Source organism: Crotalus tigris, unplaced genomic scaffold (genome assembly GCF_016545835.1).
Source record: "Crotalus tigris isolate CLP2741 ecotype Arizona unplaced genomic scaffold, ASM1654583v1 scf7180000023675.2660513, whole genome shotgun sequence".
NCBI classification, from domain to species: Eukaryota; Metazoa; Chordata; class Lepidosauria; order Squamata; family Viperidae; genus Crotalus; species Crotalus tigris.
Genome location: NW_024100112.1, coordinates 2,171,269 through 2,188,169, shown reverse-complemented (window position 1 = coordinate 2,188,169; position 16,901 = coordinate 2,171,269). Strand labels below are relative to the sequence as shown.

At 36.4% G+C, this 16,901-nt stretch overlaps 2 protein-coding genes across 7 annotated transcripts in view; one reads left to right on the top strand and one right to left on the bottom strand.

Annotated features, from left to right (window-relative positions):
* The window catches only part of WDR17 (WD repeat domain 17), a 120,171-nt gene extending 118,538 nt beyond the window's left edge, over window positions 1-1,633 (top strand). For all 4 annotated transcript variants that reach the window (XM_039320647.1, XM_039320645.1, XM_039320644.1 and 1 more), the window contains 2 exons: window positions 39-222; window positions 1,461-1,633. In XM_039320647.1, coding sequence (XP_039176581.1) covers window positions 39-222; window positions 1,461-1,580 — 304 coding nt within the window. In that variant the 3' untranslated portion in view covers window positions 1,581-1,633. The remainder of the gene's footprint in view (window positions 1-38; window positions 223-1,460) is intronic.
* Window positions 1,634-3,820: 2,187 nt separating this feature from the next.
* On the bottom strand, window positions 3,821-15,068 carry SPATA4 (spermatogenesis associated 4). 3 transcript variants are annotated; one of them, XM_039320656.1, is made up of 7 exons: window positions 14,945-15,068; window positions 13,287-13,450; window positions 10,509-10,638; window positions 10,024-10,142; window positions 9,489-9,709; window positions 8,020-8,136; window positions 3,821-6,909 (listed from the first exon to the last, which is right to left on the bottom strand). In XM_039320656.1, the coding sequence occupies exons 2-7, from the start codon at window positions 13,385-13,387 to the stop codon at window positions 6,776-6,778; spliced, it is 822 nt and encodes a 273-aa protein (XP_039176590.1). In that variant the 5' UTR covers window positions 13,388-13,450; window positions 14,945-15,068; the 3' UTR covers window positions 3,821-6,775. The 3 variants fall into 3 exon arrangements, with proteins under 3 accessions (XP_039176590.1, XP_039176588.1, XP_039176589.1); XM_039320654.1 differs by having other exon boundaries at window positions 14,889-15,044; XM_039320655.1 differs by having other exon boundaries at window positions 14,845-15,028.
* Window positions 15,069-16,901: the final 1,833 nt, after the last annotated feature.

Below are 16,901 nucleotides of genomic sequence, written 5' to 3'. Positions count from 1 at the left end.
TTTATTCTTACAAATACTAGCATGCCTACATTTTATAGGTCTTCTGATGAATTACCAGAGATACTGCCATCTGAATTGCAACAACAGATTTATACAACAATGCTATCACGAATTAAAGAAGAGCCTCTTCAAGTAACCATAGGAACAAATTATGTTTCTGGATCTAACTTTCCTAGTCATTCAGATGTTCATATCTCTTGTTTGACAGGATTAAAAATACAGGTATTGGATAACAGAACTGGACTACATTCTGTAAGAACTTGCAAATATCAGTATTTCTGGTTATATCCAACAGTAACACAAATGGAAAATTGCTTACACACTGGTGCTTCCCCAGAATATTATTCCAATTTACGTTTTTTGAATCCCTTGCAAGGATAGTATCCAAAGTAGTAGTATTTTAGTGTCTGGAGATAGTTGGGTCTAGATGAGGAAGAGGCTGAAACACATCTCTAGACTAAGTGGCTGTGCATGGATGAATCATTTGGTTCTTGGCAGGGATATATTTCCTCAGACAGATCTGATATGCAGTTTGGATTTTCTTTTTTTTTCTTTTTTGAGGAGCAGATGGCAGTTGTGGACTGGAAACCTCTTGTTTGCATTTCTACCTTTTCCTAGGAGGTTTTACTCAGTCACTCACACTTTAATCACTTTGCATGTGGACCACTGCAATGTGCTCTGCATAGAGCTTCCTTGGAGGCCACTCGGAAGGTATAGTTGGTCCAGAATATGATAGGATGAGCAGTGAGATGTGTACCCTATTATCCCCATGTAACATCTCTGCTGTATGAATTGCAGTGCTTATCCGTGACTTGATTGGAATTCAAGGTGCTGCTAGTTGACAACTACTAAGCTTTACCTGTTTCTTCAGGTCCCATCTGTTAAAAAATGTGGGACCTAAGAAATGCATCTTCTCTATCATTGCCATTGCAATATTTCCCCTTAAATCTATATGAGTTCTGTCAATTACCTACCTGCTTCAAACATTACAGATAATTGTTATAAGATTATCTTGAAAAAGTTAAAAATTATCCCAGAAGGGGAATACTCTATATTTGAAGGTGATTGTTGTTAAGGGAATAAGTGCAGTAATATCTCTCTTACTTAATTTCAGGGAACAAATATCTTGTCCCCTTGTTTCCTTACAATGAAAACACAGAATTTCAATTCTATGAACAAACGTTCATGAAATTTGCTTGGCTTTATTTCCGTCCTTCTTCACTTGTTCATTCAAAATGTGCTCATGGGAGCAAGACTCTGAGGCATGATAAATACAGAAAGAAGATATATATGTTAGCATAAATTATCATGTCTCCAGGCATAAACAATAAATTATTTAATATCTAAACTTTTTTGCTTTAATGATTATTTCTTCTAAACATGTAAGTGTAAGTGCATATATACTTATTTTAATGTATTATAATACAAAAAGTATAATTTGTTTATGTCTTATTGTTTAGGGTCCTGTATTTTTCCTTGAAGATGGAAAGTCAACAATTTCACTCAGCGATGCATTGATGTGGGCAAAAGTGAATCCTTTCTCTCCACTGGGGACAGGAATACGGCTCAACCCATTCTGATAAAGAAATCTTTCTATGAATAATGATAGTTGCTTTTATTTTATTAGTGGAACGATTTGAGGTTGATATTTTCTTGAACAGTTTTAGGAACTTTGTGAATTATAAATTTAATTTTTATATTAAAATTGATAACCCAAAGAGAATTTCATATATCATTGGCAGCCATGTGCTTTTAGAAGATTAAAATTAGGTATTTGTGAACACTCTTGTGAAGCACATTGCTGGGTCATGCAATAGCAATTTATGCTTTGAATTATTCCTTAGAGCAGGGATAGGCAACCCAAAACACTCAAAGAGCCACTTGGACCTGTTTCCCACCGAAAAGGAAACGCTGGGAGCCGCAAAACACTTTTGATATCTAAAATGAAGATAACACTGCATATATCCTTTTTTACATTGTGTGTGTGTGTGTGTGTGTGTGTGTACAGGGCTTTTTTTGTCATAGAACGCCCAGAACGGAGTTCCGGCACCTTTTTTGGATGGAACCTTGTAGGGTATGACGTGTGTGAATTCCGGCACCTTGTTTTTTTTTTTTTTATAAAAAATCACTATATATATAAAATAAAGGTAAAAAAGGATATATGCAGTGTTATCTTCATTTTAGATATCAAAAGGGTCTCTCTCTCTCTCTCTCTCTCTCTCTCTGTTGTCTCTCTCTCTTTCCTCTTTCTCTTTCCTCTCTCCCTCTTTTTCCTCTCCCTCTTTCTTTCCTCTCTTTTTCTCTTTCCTCTCCCTCTTTCCTCTCTCCCTCTCCCTCTTTCTCTCTCTTTCCTCTTTCCTCTCCCCCTCTTTCTCTTTCTCTTTCCTCTCCCCCTCTTTTTTCTCTTTCCTCTTTTTTCTCTCTTTCCTTTCTTCTTTCCTTTCTCTTTCCTCTCTCTCCCATTCCCTCTTTTCTCTCTTTCTCTTTCCTCTCCTCCCCCTCTTTCTCTTTCCTCTCCCCCTCTCTCTTTCTTCTCCCTCTTTCTGTCCCTTTTTCCTTTCTCTTTCCTCTCTTTCTCTCTCTTTTTCCACTCTTTCTCTTTCTTCTCTCTCTTTCTTTCCTCTCTCTTTTTTCTCTCTCTTTCTCTTTCCTCTCTTTCTCTTTCCCTCTCTCTTTCTCTCTCTCTGTCTCCAGGTGAGGAGAGAGAAAGAGAATGAAAGGCAGACGGCGCCAAAGGGGCAGGGAGGAGGAGCGGGACGGGAGGTAACGGCTCTGGTGGCAGCACGGCGGCAGCCACTGCAGCGTTGAGGGTCCCCGCTACCCCCAGCCCGGCTGCCACCCTTGCCACATCCTCAGCCACTTCGCCGTTGCAAGAGAAGGGCGCCAAGGGATGCTGCTCTCCCTGCAGCATGGGTGCACCATGGGCGGCTGCAGTGGCAATGGGGAGTGCCACTGTGGGGACAAGGGGGGTCCCGATCCACCGCCGGCCCCGCTGCCCTCACAGCCCAAGGTCTCCTCCTGCAGCACTGAAGGTGGCGGCTCCCCAAAAGCAGCTGAGGTGGGCACCACCGATGGGGTCAAGGTGGGGCCGGGCGGCGGAGAGCCCCATGGCAGCCAGGCAAGCTTCATGCAGCAGCAGTTCAGTGTGATGCTCCAACCGGGCGTCAACAAATTCTCGCGATCAGCAGTAGCGGTGGCAGTGGGAGGACGGCAAAGGGGCGCGGCTGCCCAGTCGCCGCCACCTCTCCGGCCTCGCTGAACGCGACTGGCAGCAGTGGCGGTGGCGACAGTGGGAAGATGGAGAAGGGGCATGGCTACCCGGCCGCTGCTGCCTCTCCAGCCTCGCCCAGCACGACAGGCAGTGGCGGCAATGGCAGCGGGAGGACGGCCAAGAGGCACCGCACAGCAGGTGGGGAAAGGGCCAGGCAGGCACCACGGGGGAATCTCTCAAAAGAGGTCACGGAGATCCACTGCCCGCGAGATGGCCGAAAGGTGTGGGTGGAGAGAGGAAGCTACCGAGACTCCCGGTGACCCCCCCGGACTAACAGGTGGTGGCGGCGCAGGGAGAGGGGAGACCCACCAGGCAGGGAAGAGGCACCCCGAGACTGGCCACCCGCGGCTTCTTACCTAGGTTCTGCCTCCGGAGGACGGCAAATGGACACCTTTCCAGCAATCCTGGTAGCTCTTCCTCTGCTGCCACCATGTGCAGTCCGAAGAAGGAAAGAGGTTTGTGGGTAGACCACAAACCAAAGAAATTCAACCAATCAATTCAAACTTCGTGAGAAGCTTGAATTGATTGGTTGAACTTTTTTAGTCCCACTTTTTTTTCAGATTGCACATGGTGGCTGAGGACAGGGAGCCGCAGGAGACGGTGAAAGAGCCGCATGTGGCTCCAGAGCCGCGTGTTGCCGACCCGTGCCTTAGAGGAAACATATTTTAAATAAAGTTTGTGTATTTATCTCCTCCTAGTTGAAATTAAGGACATAGCCTAACAAGTGCTGTCTTGGAAAGAAGATTCATTGTAACAAGTAGAAATTTTGCAGCTGTGATACGTGATGGATTGTGTTTTCATATTTATAATAAATTAATAACGTGTGTAAATCTAATAGTTGTGTAGTAAATTGATTAGCAGGTATTTTGGAATACTTAGCTCAGACTCAGCATAAGAATGTTTTTAAAATATATTTTGAATATTTGGATTTGCATTTGACATCCTTTATTTTAAATGATTAAGCATATTTCTAAAATTTATTTTCCAATAGATCTCTTTTAAATAAACTATTGATTGTACCAAAATGTGCTATGTGAATTTACCACAAATTAATTATTTTCATTTTAGTGTTTGTAAACATGGCATTTAAAGTTCCAACATATAAATAAATTAGGTTTGTTTTAAATAAGTCTTTTTTTCTGAACATATATAATCAAGGTTCAGGTTATTACCACTACCTCTTATTTAGGTACAATTTCTACATTTCCTGTATTATTAGGATATTGGGATTCAGAGTGCAGCTTACCAAAAGCATTTTGGCTGTGAAGGTGAAACACAATCTCTGCTAAGATCAGTTGCTTTTCCATAGTGAATGTGTGTGAAGCTCCTTCCTGAAATTGAATACTGAAAGACATTTAACAGCAAGTAGATAAATGTGCTTTTTTGCACATTGGATGTTTTTCTTTTCAGCTTCTGTATTGAACACAGAGAAAGCTTTGACTTTCATGAGCATTCCCTAGAAAGATGTATTACAGTAATGATATGCAATGGTTATTTTGTTTTGTTATGTTTCCAGATCATTAAACTTTTCATTCAGCAAACCCTGCTTCTTGTTATCGACATATTTTTTCTACCTTTGATTTGTTTGTCCTTTTGTTCTAGAATTTCCTTTGTAGGAATTTGAGACTAATCTCCAGAAAACAGTTAGTTTCATTGTATTTCTAGTTTTAGCTAAGATAAAAGGACTATTAAAAGCATAATATTAGAAGAATAAATCTATAGTTTGTAATTTTACTTTTTTCAACTTAGTTCCTTCACATTTTGTAAAGTATGGTATTCTGTTTTATATACAGTTAACCAATTTGATGTAGTGGTTCAGGTGCTGGCCTAGAAACCAGGAGATCCGAGTTCTAGTCCTGTCCTATTTGTATCTTGTCTCGCAAGGAAAGAGCTACTTCTATTTATGAAAGGCCTGAGATCCAAAAATTATTTTTACATGTTTCTAGAGGATCCCCCACCTCTCCCAAACAATAAACATTTTCTTATAGCATGAAGGAAAAAAATAATTTTAATGATAGTAAGATCTTATAATGAATCATCATTATTATACCAGTTATTCTGTAGAGAAATAATATCCTGTAAACTGGAGTTCTCTTGTTTTAATAAGTAGGTCTGAAAGATTTACAACAATCCCTGAAATGGAATTAGCTACCACTTGTTCTTATATTTTTAGCAATAAATCAGTATACATGTAAGATTATTAAATGTATATGTTTCAGATTTGGGATTAATTTTCTTCCCCCTTTTTTTCTTTCTTCCCAAGACTTTTAAAAGTGTTTCAGAGCATTTAGAAACTGAATAGTAGGCAGAAACTATGAGCATTCTTTTTCCTGATGAACAGATTTGACAGCACACAGTTCTATATTAAATTATGAAGTGAACAGTTTCCTTGCAAATTTACACATGCATTAACATGTTAATGCATGTGTAAATTTGCTAGCCTCTAATTGTTTAACAAGTTTTCTCATTTCAATGTTTTGATTTGGAGGCATTATAATACGACTGTCTGTATTATATGAAGTAAATCATAAGATTTCTATGATCACATAATCAAAATGTAGCAGGTCTTGTGTTAGGAATTTAAGTTCTTCAAGAATTATATTTGCTTACTCTCCTAGACTAGAGAACATTTTGATTATGCCCAGTTTTCAGATATCCTCTACTGTAGGAAATGGAGCTGTGAAGATTCCTTTTCTACAATAGATGAAGGATAATAATAGTAATAAATATCAGACCCTCAGTAATAAGAAAATGGTTTTACCATGGGAATATGTTTTGGATTTTAAAAAAGCTTAGCCGAGTTTTTTCTTGCATTTTTAAATTGTGCTCCTACTGCTTTTCAGTCTCATAACTGGTAAGAAAGATGTGCTTTCTCCCAATCAAAGGCTCATTAAAACTCTCTTGTCCTCCCTACTGTTAAGTGGGAGAAAACAGAGTTTTCAAAATGTTCTCCAGTCCATTCAATCTAATATTTCCATTGGTGGATTAATGTTGTGTACTAATGTAAGATACAAAAAAGAGTTTAATTTCACTGGTTCTAAAGTTCTGACAGATACATTCTAAGAAGCTTCCTTGGTTGATAAGAAGTTGAAATATTTTAACATTATGATCCATTGATTTCCATCAATTTATAAGTGTCCTCAAACGTATATGTTTAGCTATACTGAATATTTTACATTGTTTATAAACGATTAAGAAAACACTTAACAATGAGACTGGAGCTGATCCACTTTATTAAAATTATATTGACTAAGAGTTCTAGGTTCTGCATTACTGGTATAATAAAAATTTGCATTACAGCATGACAAGGAGGTAAACTTCCAGTAATAGAATGGATAAAATTATCTGATTTTATTGCATTTTCTTATGCTTGTGCAAATATGTTAGCAATAGGTCTTTGATGTCAGTATTATTTCTTTACTGGCTTATCTGTAAGGCTCATGTTCCTCAATATAGGCCTCAAATTTGATTATAAATCTTCTTTTGTATTTCTGAATTTCTTCTCTATAGTTCTTTAAAATGTGTACCTGAAGCTTCAGTATTCATGTTCACATCAAATGGGAATTTCTTAGCTTGTTTCACTTGAATAGTTTTGAAATGAACATCTGTTTTGCCTCTGATTTGTGTGGATGCTACACCTAAGAGAGTGGTCAAGCACACAATTAATTTATAGCATATAAAAATTGTTTTAGCTTCTAAAACATTTTTTAGAAATGTGAGTTATTAAAATAGTTAAGATTCCTCTACCTGTAAATACTTGAGAAAATTAAACAAGGCATAAATTTTCAACAATATATCAGTTTCCAGTTATTTTCAACTCAATCCAAGTAAACTCAAATTTGGCTCATTGAAATATGCTAAATATTGTTAAAAAATAAAGATGTAGGACATAATTTTAATAAATACATTCAGGTACATTTCACTCTAAGAACATTAGTAAGAGAGAATATAAAATGCAGCAAAATATTAATAAAAAAACTCAAAAAACTAGCTTCCATTTTAACCTTTCGTGCTGCCTGAAAGGATATTCAGAAGACAATTCTGACATTATGAAAGGGGCAACTGTATTTTTCTCTTTCTTGTGCTACCCAGAGAAGTAAGGGATGAACACAAAGAGGTTGCAGATGCTTTTGGCAATAACAGCCATTATGTCCAAATAACACCCCCTACTCTGATGCCAACAGAGGATGACTAACATACAGGCAGTGGAGGAACTCACTCTTTTCCTCGGTTTTCAACACTGCCCCAAGAAAAAGACTCAGAAGAGACAATATAGGGGAAATAAATGCCTAGACATTTCCTAAATGGCTATCAGAGAGAAAAAAAGATGAAAAGCAACTAATTGTAAATTAAATAAAAATATGAAAGAAAAATATGGCACAATTGGTAGGAAAATAAACATTCTAGAAAGGGAAAAAAAGGGCATGATAAGTATAGAATGAACAAAAGTAGATAAATAAGAGACCGGTACAGAGAGGGAAAGACAGAATTAAGAAATGGGGAGATGAATTATACCAAAAAACTAAAGTGGAGTATATACTGTCCAAAGTTTTGTTACACCGTTAACAGAAGTTACAATTTGGTTAAATGCCTGAAAGGAAAAAAGACATACGCTTGAATCAAGCCATGAATATTCAGTCACAACTATTTCAATATAACTTATTCCTAAACAAGTATTTTTTAAATTTATCTAGCCCATTGAATAGAACTGTAACCTTTGACTTTCAAATCAGAAAAAGAATACTTACTATTTGGCACAGGAACAGATTTTTCCTTTGGAAGATTAGTTGTACCGAACGAACGAGCCAAAATAGAAGAGCGATCAATGGCAAGTTCTCCCAGTGCTGATTTAATACCAAACCGTGCTATAAATCAACAGTCATTTATCTTAAGCAACAAGTATATTATATGCCAGCTATATTTATAAAATGTATTTATTTATATTTCTAAACCACCCACCTCACTGAGAAATTATTAAATTAAATTCTATTTGTGATTATTAAAGAAAATGTTTCATTAAACAGACAATTAAAAAGGATATAGCTTGAGATTATGCAGACATTGATATTCTGAGAGCTCTTATCATAAATCAATTCAAATTTTAAAATAAAGCAAGTCTACAGTATATACACAATGACTATTTTTAGTTATGATCTGCTCTTTTTACTGGACTTTAAGATAGAAAACAACATTAATTGCAAAACAATCAAACAGTTAAAACAGTTAAAAACTAATAAAAAAGACTAATAGAGATTAAAAAAAGATAGAAAGCAATCTAACAATGCAGATAAATATTCAACTAATCAATATTAAATATTTTCCATTACAAAGGTGAAGCTTCTCAAAACAAAACTAACAAACTAAAAATCCCGTGCCCTGTTGTTCCATGGTTTCAGAAATATTTCATTATCTAAACTGAAAAACAAAATGATCACAGATGGGCAAAAAAATCAGAGCAGGAGTGACTTCCAACCTCCCCATTGATTTTCTTTGTGGGTAGCTGGCAAGGAACATTGGAAAACTTCCTTCCAGTTCCTCCCTCCCTTCCCTTGCCAGAAGGCTGGTAAGTGGCTGTTGCCAGGTAAGGTTGGGAGCAAGGCAGCGCATGAGTGGCCAGTGTGGTGCAGGCTCAGAGAGACTGGCAGCGTGTGCATCATTTCTCTATTGACTTTTTCCATGCAATCTTCCCATAAGGAAAAAATTTGCTAATTGGAAAATGGCAAGGAGCATCAACAATGCTCCACCGACTTGTGGAAAGCCATCAGGAAACACTCAAAATGGGAATCACGTGCCCACAGCCAACTGCAGCAGCACGGTGGCAGAGCTGAAGCAGCAAAAATATCCCCAAATTTTACTCTCTCAAGAAAATTTCTTGAGAGAATAAAATTGGGTCCCAGAGTTCTGTAAGCTAGCCTATTTGAGCTACTTTTCTTGAAAACATTTTGTCTTATTATGTATCATTTCACAGAATTGAAGTTTACAAAGTTTCAAACAGACACAAGAGTTTTAGTAGTATAGAGATGAAAAGCAAACTAGTTCTCCTGCCAGCAGGTAGTCCTGTACCTCTCTTTTTTAGTTCTTATCAGATTGATTCTGGATAAAGTACAAACCATGGAAAGTCCTTTCAAGGTGAGATTGAAAAGTGCAGCTATTAAGTTACACAGACAGGGAAATATCCTTATATTATTCAAAAAGATGTTCTGAGAAAAATACTTACATGGATGTTGTTCCCTCTCCATTAACCTTCGCTGCCTATGTATGTCAAGGATGGCATTTATTTTCTGTTTGTTTTTATAAATATCAGGTTCTGCCATTATTTCTGTCATACTGATATTGTTTTTAATAGCCCTTGAAGCAGTTGATCTAGCAACCAGTGGTAAGTTGTCCTGGTAAATACGATCAGTAAAATCAATCTCTTCATCTTGAATATGTTTTATACTACAAGAGAAAAAGAAAGCATAATCAGTTTTTTTCACTAATCAAGGAATAAAACAATGCTAAGCTGCCTGTGTGCTTCTATGCATATTCTTAAACTGAAACTTCCTCAAATTAACTTGAATTTCTATATATTCACAAATCAATGACTACATTTATTTGTGTTTTTTTTTCTTTCCATCTAACTTAATTTTGTCCTGAGAAAAATTATAATAGTGGATTGTGAGCCTAAAGGAAGGAATTGTCTTCTGTGTTATTTAATACTAACATTTAGGTATTAACATGCAACATTCAAATATAGTACTGAAGAAACATACCAACTGTTTGTCAGCATTGTATAAATATCTTGTACAAATATTTCTGCAGCTCCTAGTTTACAATGAATTGTCCCATCAATTAGCTCTCGTGGAGGCTTCAGGTTTCTTTTTGTAAAAAACTTTAATAAAAAGGAAAATACATGAATTCATTTTCTTATTGTCAGTTATTTATCATAAAGGGATAAACAGCTTACTTTATGTAATGCAACAATTGTCATCAGTGTAGACAATGATGCCTGACATAATATCTAAATAACAGAACTGGAAAGACACAACTATTAAAAATATAAATATGTAATATTTCCCTGAAGTCACTATAAATACCATTTCTATATTCCACTTGAAAAATAGCATAAATTATTTGACTATTGACTGTATACTGATGAATTGGCAATAATTTAAATAAGAAGCAAGCCCTCATTTTATTGTAACTTTTAAAATGCATTAAAATTTATAGAAGATTCATAATTGCATTTATTATTCACCTTTCCAAGCAGTGCCCAGTTGCTAAGTTTGATACTTAGGGAGGTTCCATTTACAAAGGAATGCATATGAATGTCTTCTGGGAAGTACCGAGAGAATATTTCAGCGATAAGGTAGCCATTTGAAAAATCCCTATTCGAAATAAAAATATAAATTAAAAAATTGAATGAAAAACTAGCTTTTATAGGATTTGTCTTAATTTAATTATGTCATTCCCTAGATTCTTACTTAAGAAGGATGGTGGTGTTTTTGTGACTTGTTAGATTTTTATACTTAGTTATACTTCCTTTTCCTAAAGAAAATCAACCTTGACTATTCTTTGAAAGGACAGATACTGGAGCTGAAGCTCAAATACTTTAACCACCAAATGAGAAGAGAGGAGTCTTCGTAAAAAACCCTGATGTTGGGAAACATTGAAGATGAGGAGAAGAGGACAATAGAGGATGAATGGTTAGATAGATTCATCAACACAGTGGGCGTTAGTTTGGGGGGACTTGGGGAGAGAGTGGAGGACAGGGAGGCCTGGTATGCTGTGGTCTATGGGGTCACAAAGAGTCGGACATGACTTAGCGACTGAACAACAACAAAATACTTCCTTTTAGAAAAAGGCCTAATAAAAATCCATAATAATAATAATAATAATAATAATAATAATAATAATAATAATAATAATAATAGTAGTAGTAAGTAGTAGTAGTAGTAGTAAAGTTGGAAGGGACCTTGGAGGTCATCTAGTCCAACCCCCTGCTCAGGCAGGAAACCCTACACCATTTCGGACAAATGGCTGTCCAGTCTCTTCTTAAAAACTTCCAGTGTTGGAGCATTTACTGCTTCTGGAGGCAGGTTTTTCCACTGATTAATTGTTCTCACTGTCAGGAAGTTTCTCCTTAGTTCTAGGTTGCTTCTCTCCTTGATTAGTTTCCACCCGTTGCTTCTTGTCCTGCCTTCAGGTGCTTTGGAAAATAGCTTGATTCCTTCTTCTTTATGGCAGCCCCTGAGATATTGGAATACTGCTATCATGTCCCCCCTTGTCCTTCTTGTCATTAGACTAGACATACCCAATTCTAGCAACCATTCCTTATATGTTTTAGCCTCCAGTCCCCTAATCATCTTTGTTGCTCTTCTCTGTACTCTTTCTAGAGTCTCAACATCTTTTTTACATCGTGGTGACCAAAACTGGATGCAGGATTCCAAGTGTGGCCTTACCAAGGCATTGTAAAGTGGTATTAATACTTCACGAGATCTTGATTCTATCCCTCTGTTAATGCAGCCTAGTACTGTGTTGGCCTTTTTGGCAGCTGCAGAACACTGCTGGCTCATATTTAGGTGATTGTCTACTAGGACTCCGAGGTCCCTCTCACAGTTATTACTATTGAGCATGGTGCCACCTATGCTGTACTTGTGCATTTGGTTTTTCTTGCCTAAATGTAGAACCTTCCCCATTGTTGTCCTCATATCTCAGATAAATAAAACAATTTTGTTATGCAACATCAAATTCAAATTTCCCTTCCTGAAAAAGGATAAAAAAACAAGAATTGAATGATAATAATCGTATAATAGAACCAATTCCCATTTTTTTCCTTCCTACTATTTCCTCAAAGTGCAAGGTCCATTTTCCCCCCCCAGATCAACTTGAGTTTTGATCCATTGCTTATAAATAGGAGCTGACCAATTGGCTCATTACCCGAGCCTTTTCTGTGTCTCCTGAAAGTTCATCCTTTGTCTTTAGAGTTTAGACCTGCATTCATCTGGAATCAGTTCAATACAGATACAGGGTTTAATTTGAAGGAAAGAAATCTATTGTAAGGAAAAGAAAGAATGATAAAATGGATAAATACGTTCAAGTAAATCAAATGGACCTGGCTTGACTTTCCCTACAGGTATGATTCCAATGAGAACATAAAAAGTAAAAGTAGTTACACTGGTCTATAAGCAAAAAGAATCTCAAATCAATACTTGGTCAATACCTTTATTGAGGATCAACTTAAACTTTTTAAAACTCTGCAAACATTCAATAACTCGAGGATTCCACATCAGGAAAGGTAATACAAAAAAATCAAAAGAAAAAGATGTAGGAAAGCTAAACAAATTAGGCCAAGCTTTGCAATAATTAACTTTATCATTAAGAGCCAATATCAAGACTGCAGACTGAATGAATTCACCACTAGTAAATATTGCCTTTGTTTTTTTAACCTTCCTTTCTTGTATAGTTGCATTTAATATTTATATCATCTCTAATTGCCACTGCTTAGCTTCCTGAAAATTCATTCTGAGGTCAGTTTTTCAATAAATATACAATGGTTTCAATAAATATACAAATTGCCTTAAAACATAACAAGTCTCAGGTCTTAAGTCACACATTTTAAAGAAAAGCTGCTTTTTTAAATAGCCAACTTGTAGAGATTTGATAATTAGTTAAATAAATTTCCAAGTAAACAAACAAAAACTCAACTATGGTTCATGCATACAATGACATTGAATGCAAGCTATAAGATTATGAGATTCTTTGTGAAAAATAGAAAATATATTGAAGTCAGACAACAACTACTGTATGTAGCATATGTGTATTTTGTTGAAATTGGCTATTTCTAACAAACAACCCTGTAAGCCATTTTGGATTTTTTTTTAAAAAAAACAAAACCTGGCATTTAAAATATATTTTCTATTTCTACAGAATCTGTCAAGTACCATCAGATCCTTGGCCATCTGATCAAGAACAAGGAAAGCTTTCAAGAGGAAGAGAAATAATACCAATCGTCTTCTTGAATTATTTGTCTTACCTACGGAAGTTCCTTGGTGAAAAAGTGAGGTCAAGACTCTGAAGCCATCGCAGTACTGTCAGGGGCAATCCAGTACGCCCTGGACATTTGGAGTATGACATGAAGATGAGAATTCTTCTAAACTGAGAACTTCTTATGATCTTATATCTTTCCCAATTTCTCACCTGTCAGATTTTACATTAAAACACCACAAAAATTAAGACACCATTACCGCCACCTACTCTCTTATCAATCCAATTTTGTCACATTAGTTAAAAACTCATATAAGCTATAAACTCTCCATAAATTGGGCAGCATTAATTCCCAAGGTTTTTTATTTAAATATTGTCCTGTATATGAAATTATATCTTCCTCAGCAAATATGTAAAGAAAGTACTATTTAATTGGCACTACCAATTACATTATAGTGATTCTGAGAATTACAATTCCAATATACCTGATGATTACTACAGAACCTTGGATAGGACCAGTCAGCCATTTCTGGTGTGACTAGAAATACTTCCTTGGTACCCACTAGACCTCTTTATTATTATTTTTTTAGAAAATCATAAGAAAAAATGACATGCTGTAAAAATAAGACTAAACTGGGGTGCAATTATAATTTTTTCTTCTTTCCTTCTTATACAGATATTCAGAGCTCATAGTCATTCCAAAATAAAAATGGTGGGTGGCTGCAGCACAGGGCTTTGTTTGGATATGTGTCCATTTGCTTAGCAAAAACAAAGATAAAATGAGGTGAATGTTCTGAAGGATAAAAGGAGCCTTAGGAATAACATTGCTAACTATGTACAATAAAAAGAAAAAATAGAGAAAAATAATAGAAGAAAGAATGCTTTGAGGTAGGAGTGAGAATGAGAAAGAATAAATATGAGAAACATTTTTTATTTAGCAAGTACGGATTCGTTCATTCTGTCTAAAATTGAGAGCTGAGACATTTTACTCCCTTTTCTATTTTATAAACCAATGTCTATATTTAATTTGGAGATTCCCTCCAACATGTGGAAATAGCTGCAGCAATGAATCCAGCAGTTTGCAAATATGAATTAGATCACAATAGAAAAAGGGAGCTACTAGCCAATTCTGCAAGGCCTTCCTTTATCAAATGCTGGTTTCTGATTACAATATCACTGAATATTTTCAGCTCTTTAGACAGCTAGGGAGTCAAGTGCCTTTCACCTTTAAATTACCCGGTCTATTATTATGTACTCTATTGTTATCATTCCTTTCAAATCACTCCCAACAACTTCTAGAGTTATCACATCCATTCAAAGTTTGTAACATTGTCCCAAAAGCCCAGTAAGGCATGCCAAAGCTTAATAGACCTTTGTTGACCCCCAAAGCCTGCTAAGCTAAGATCTATTTATCGCTTGTAAATCCTAGGGCTGTAGATTAGGCTAGAGTCTAGACTCTAATCTAGACCGTCGAAAAAAATAACCCAGAAAAGGGCAATGGTAAATCATGTCCATCCCAGGATTCGAACTGGATTATGAACGCATTTGAAATTGACTTTCCTGAAAGCAAAATTCAACTTTGCTCTCCACACCATCCACCTCCCTACCCCGATTCAGCCGCTTCTTCCTTTCGTGTCCTTTTCTGAACTACCTTATTCTCAGTCTCCAATGATCCTTTCCATCCACACGCGCGATTCCCACTCTTACTTGAGAAGGACCTCAGGGTCCTCGATCGCCGCGTCTTCGATCGCCATAACAACCATCACCAGAGCAACCTTTCGAGCAACAGACCCACCGACGCGAAAAAGTCAGCAGCCCAAATGCGCATGCGTTCCAGCGACTGAGCAAGTACGAACTGTAAACGCTTTTAGCCGCTGGCATCTTTTTCGCGGGTAGTGGATTAGTTTTAGGTGTCATGTTGTACTAAATCAGGAGGTCGATTGCCAGTAGTGCATAATTAAACGAACCAATACACCCACCCACCTACCCGTACCGCTTAACACAGACAAACTTCCCGGTCACTTGTCATTTATCTTCTCTCGGTGTCGCGTGTTTCTTTTTGTCTCTTTCCAACTCCGAGCCGGCGGAGTTGGCTGGCTCGTCCCGTTTTCTTGATCTGCAGATGCTCTTGTTCCCCTCCTTTTGTATATGTAGGAATAATCTGTTCCCAGTCAATTTGATAGTTGTACAATCAGTTCAAATTCTGCATTATCTTGTAATGCAAAAAAGCGAAATACATACCATGAAGAGGAAGGACAAAATTGGCCCAGGGTTTCATTTTTAAAATTAGTTTCAGGAAAATTGGAAGCACAATTGTTTTTGTGATGCTTTGCTTTTGTTTAAGTTGGAGAACTAGTTTAATAAGTAACGCGATACAAAAAGTTTCATTGTACATTTAAATTGGTAAAGGACTGAACCAGTTATCTGAATTTTACTGTCCTCCCCCAAAGTTTTGCCCATGTTAATTCAGTAAAAGATTTGCTCTTGAAAATGCAAATTTCTGGCTCTAATGCTTGTAGAAGTGATTTTTAAAAAATTATCTTTTATGGATGTGTATATATCTGTCTTGAGGGGGAAAAGCCTTTCCTTGACAATAGTATTGGAATGATGCAAAAAGAAGAAAAAGCTGCATAAAGCTTATTGAAAACCATTTTCTACTTGAAATCAAAAATTGTCAACTTTCAAACCAATCTAAGATGTCATAGATACTGCAGGTGAAAACGTTTTGAGAAAATATTCCTGAAGTTGGAATAGATAATACAAATCATCTGTCCAAAGGTTCAAACCTGGCCACATTTTGTTTGTATAATGGAAATTTTAACCAGCCATTCAAGTGTTATTGAAATATTCCTTTCCTAAGGGATAAACTGTTGGAAAGTTATAACAGTTTCATTATATCAGTTTAAAAACATCCAATTTTATATGCATATTATGTTTCATCTGACATTAGAGTGTAGTTATTTCTGGGTTGAAGAGAAACTGTTGTTAAATTTTGTATGTTGTTTGTTTAAATAATGGGAGATGATAGGCACAAGGGGTAGCAGTAAACTTTAGTCTCCAGAGTATGACTGAAGCACACACCCTTTGGCCTTAAAAAATTCAGAGAAGTTTGAAAATGAACAAAAATCATAGGCATGGGAAATAAAAATAGAAAATCGTGAGTGGAAAGTACATCCAGACAACATTAATCTAACAATAGATTTCAGGCTACAGGTCATAATCCATTCTGTTTTAGGCAAAATATTTCAGCAAGTGTGGACTGGATGGCATGATGATACATGCTGGTTCAGAATACATAATTCAAGTATGCTCATCAGTAGTTCTTCATGAAATTAGAGAGCTATGGTTAGTCCTGGATCTTCTATTCTTCAATATTTACATTAATTATTTGGAGAAAGATGCTTTTAACTGGGAATGACACAAAATAGAGTGGGATATCTAATAACCTATTGGATAGAAATCCAATTCAAAATGATCTTGCTAGGAAGTAATGGGTTGCCTATAACAGAACTAAATAGAGACATGTACAAAACTCTTCACATAAGAAACACAAATCAAGTGTAAAAGTGTAAAATGGAATATTAAAAATTTTAAAGATTTCCCTATCCAGTCATAACCGACTCATGGGAGCAGTGCTTATTTGATTCCCAGCTAGGGGAACCTG

Excerpts from the sequence above, each read along its gene's own strand:
- SPATA4 (XM_039320656.1), bottom strand. The coding sequence starts at position 13,387 with ATGTCATACTCCAAATGTCCAGGGCGTACTGGATTGCCCCTGACAGTA. Across the intron at positions 8,137-9,488 it reads GGAGAGGGAACAACATCCAT|CACGGTTTGGTATTAAATCA; the intron begins GTAAGTATTTTT and ends GTTGATTTATAG. Across the intron at positions 6,910-8,019 it reads ATCTGTTCCTGTGCCAAATA|GTGTAGCATCCACACAAATC; the intron begins GTAAGTATTCTT and ends CCACTCTCTTAG.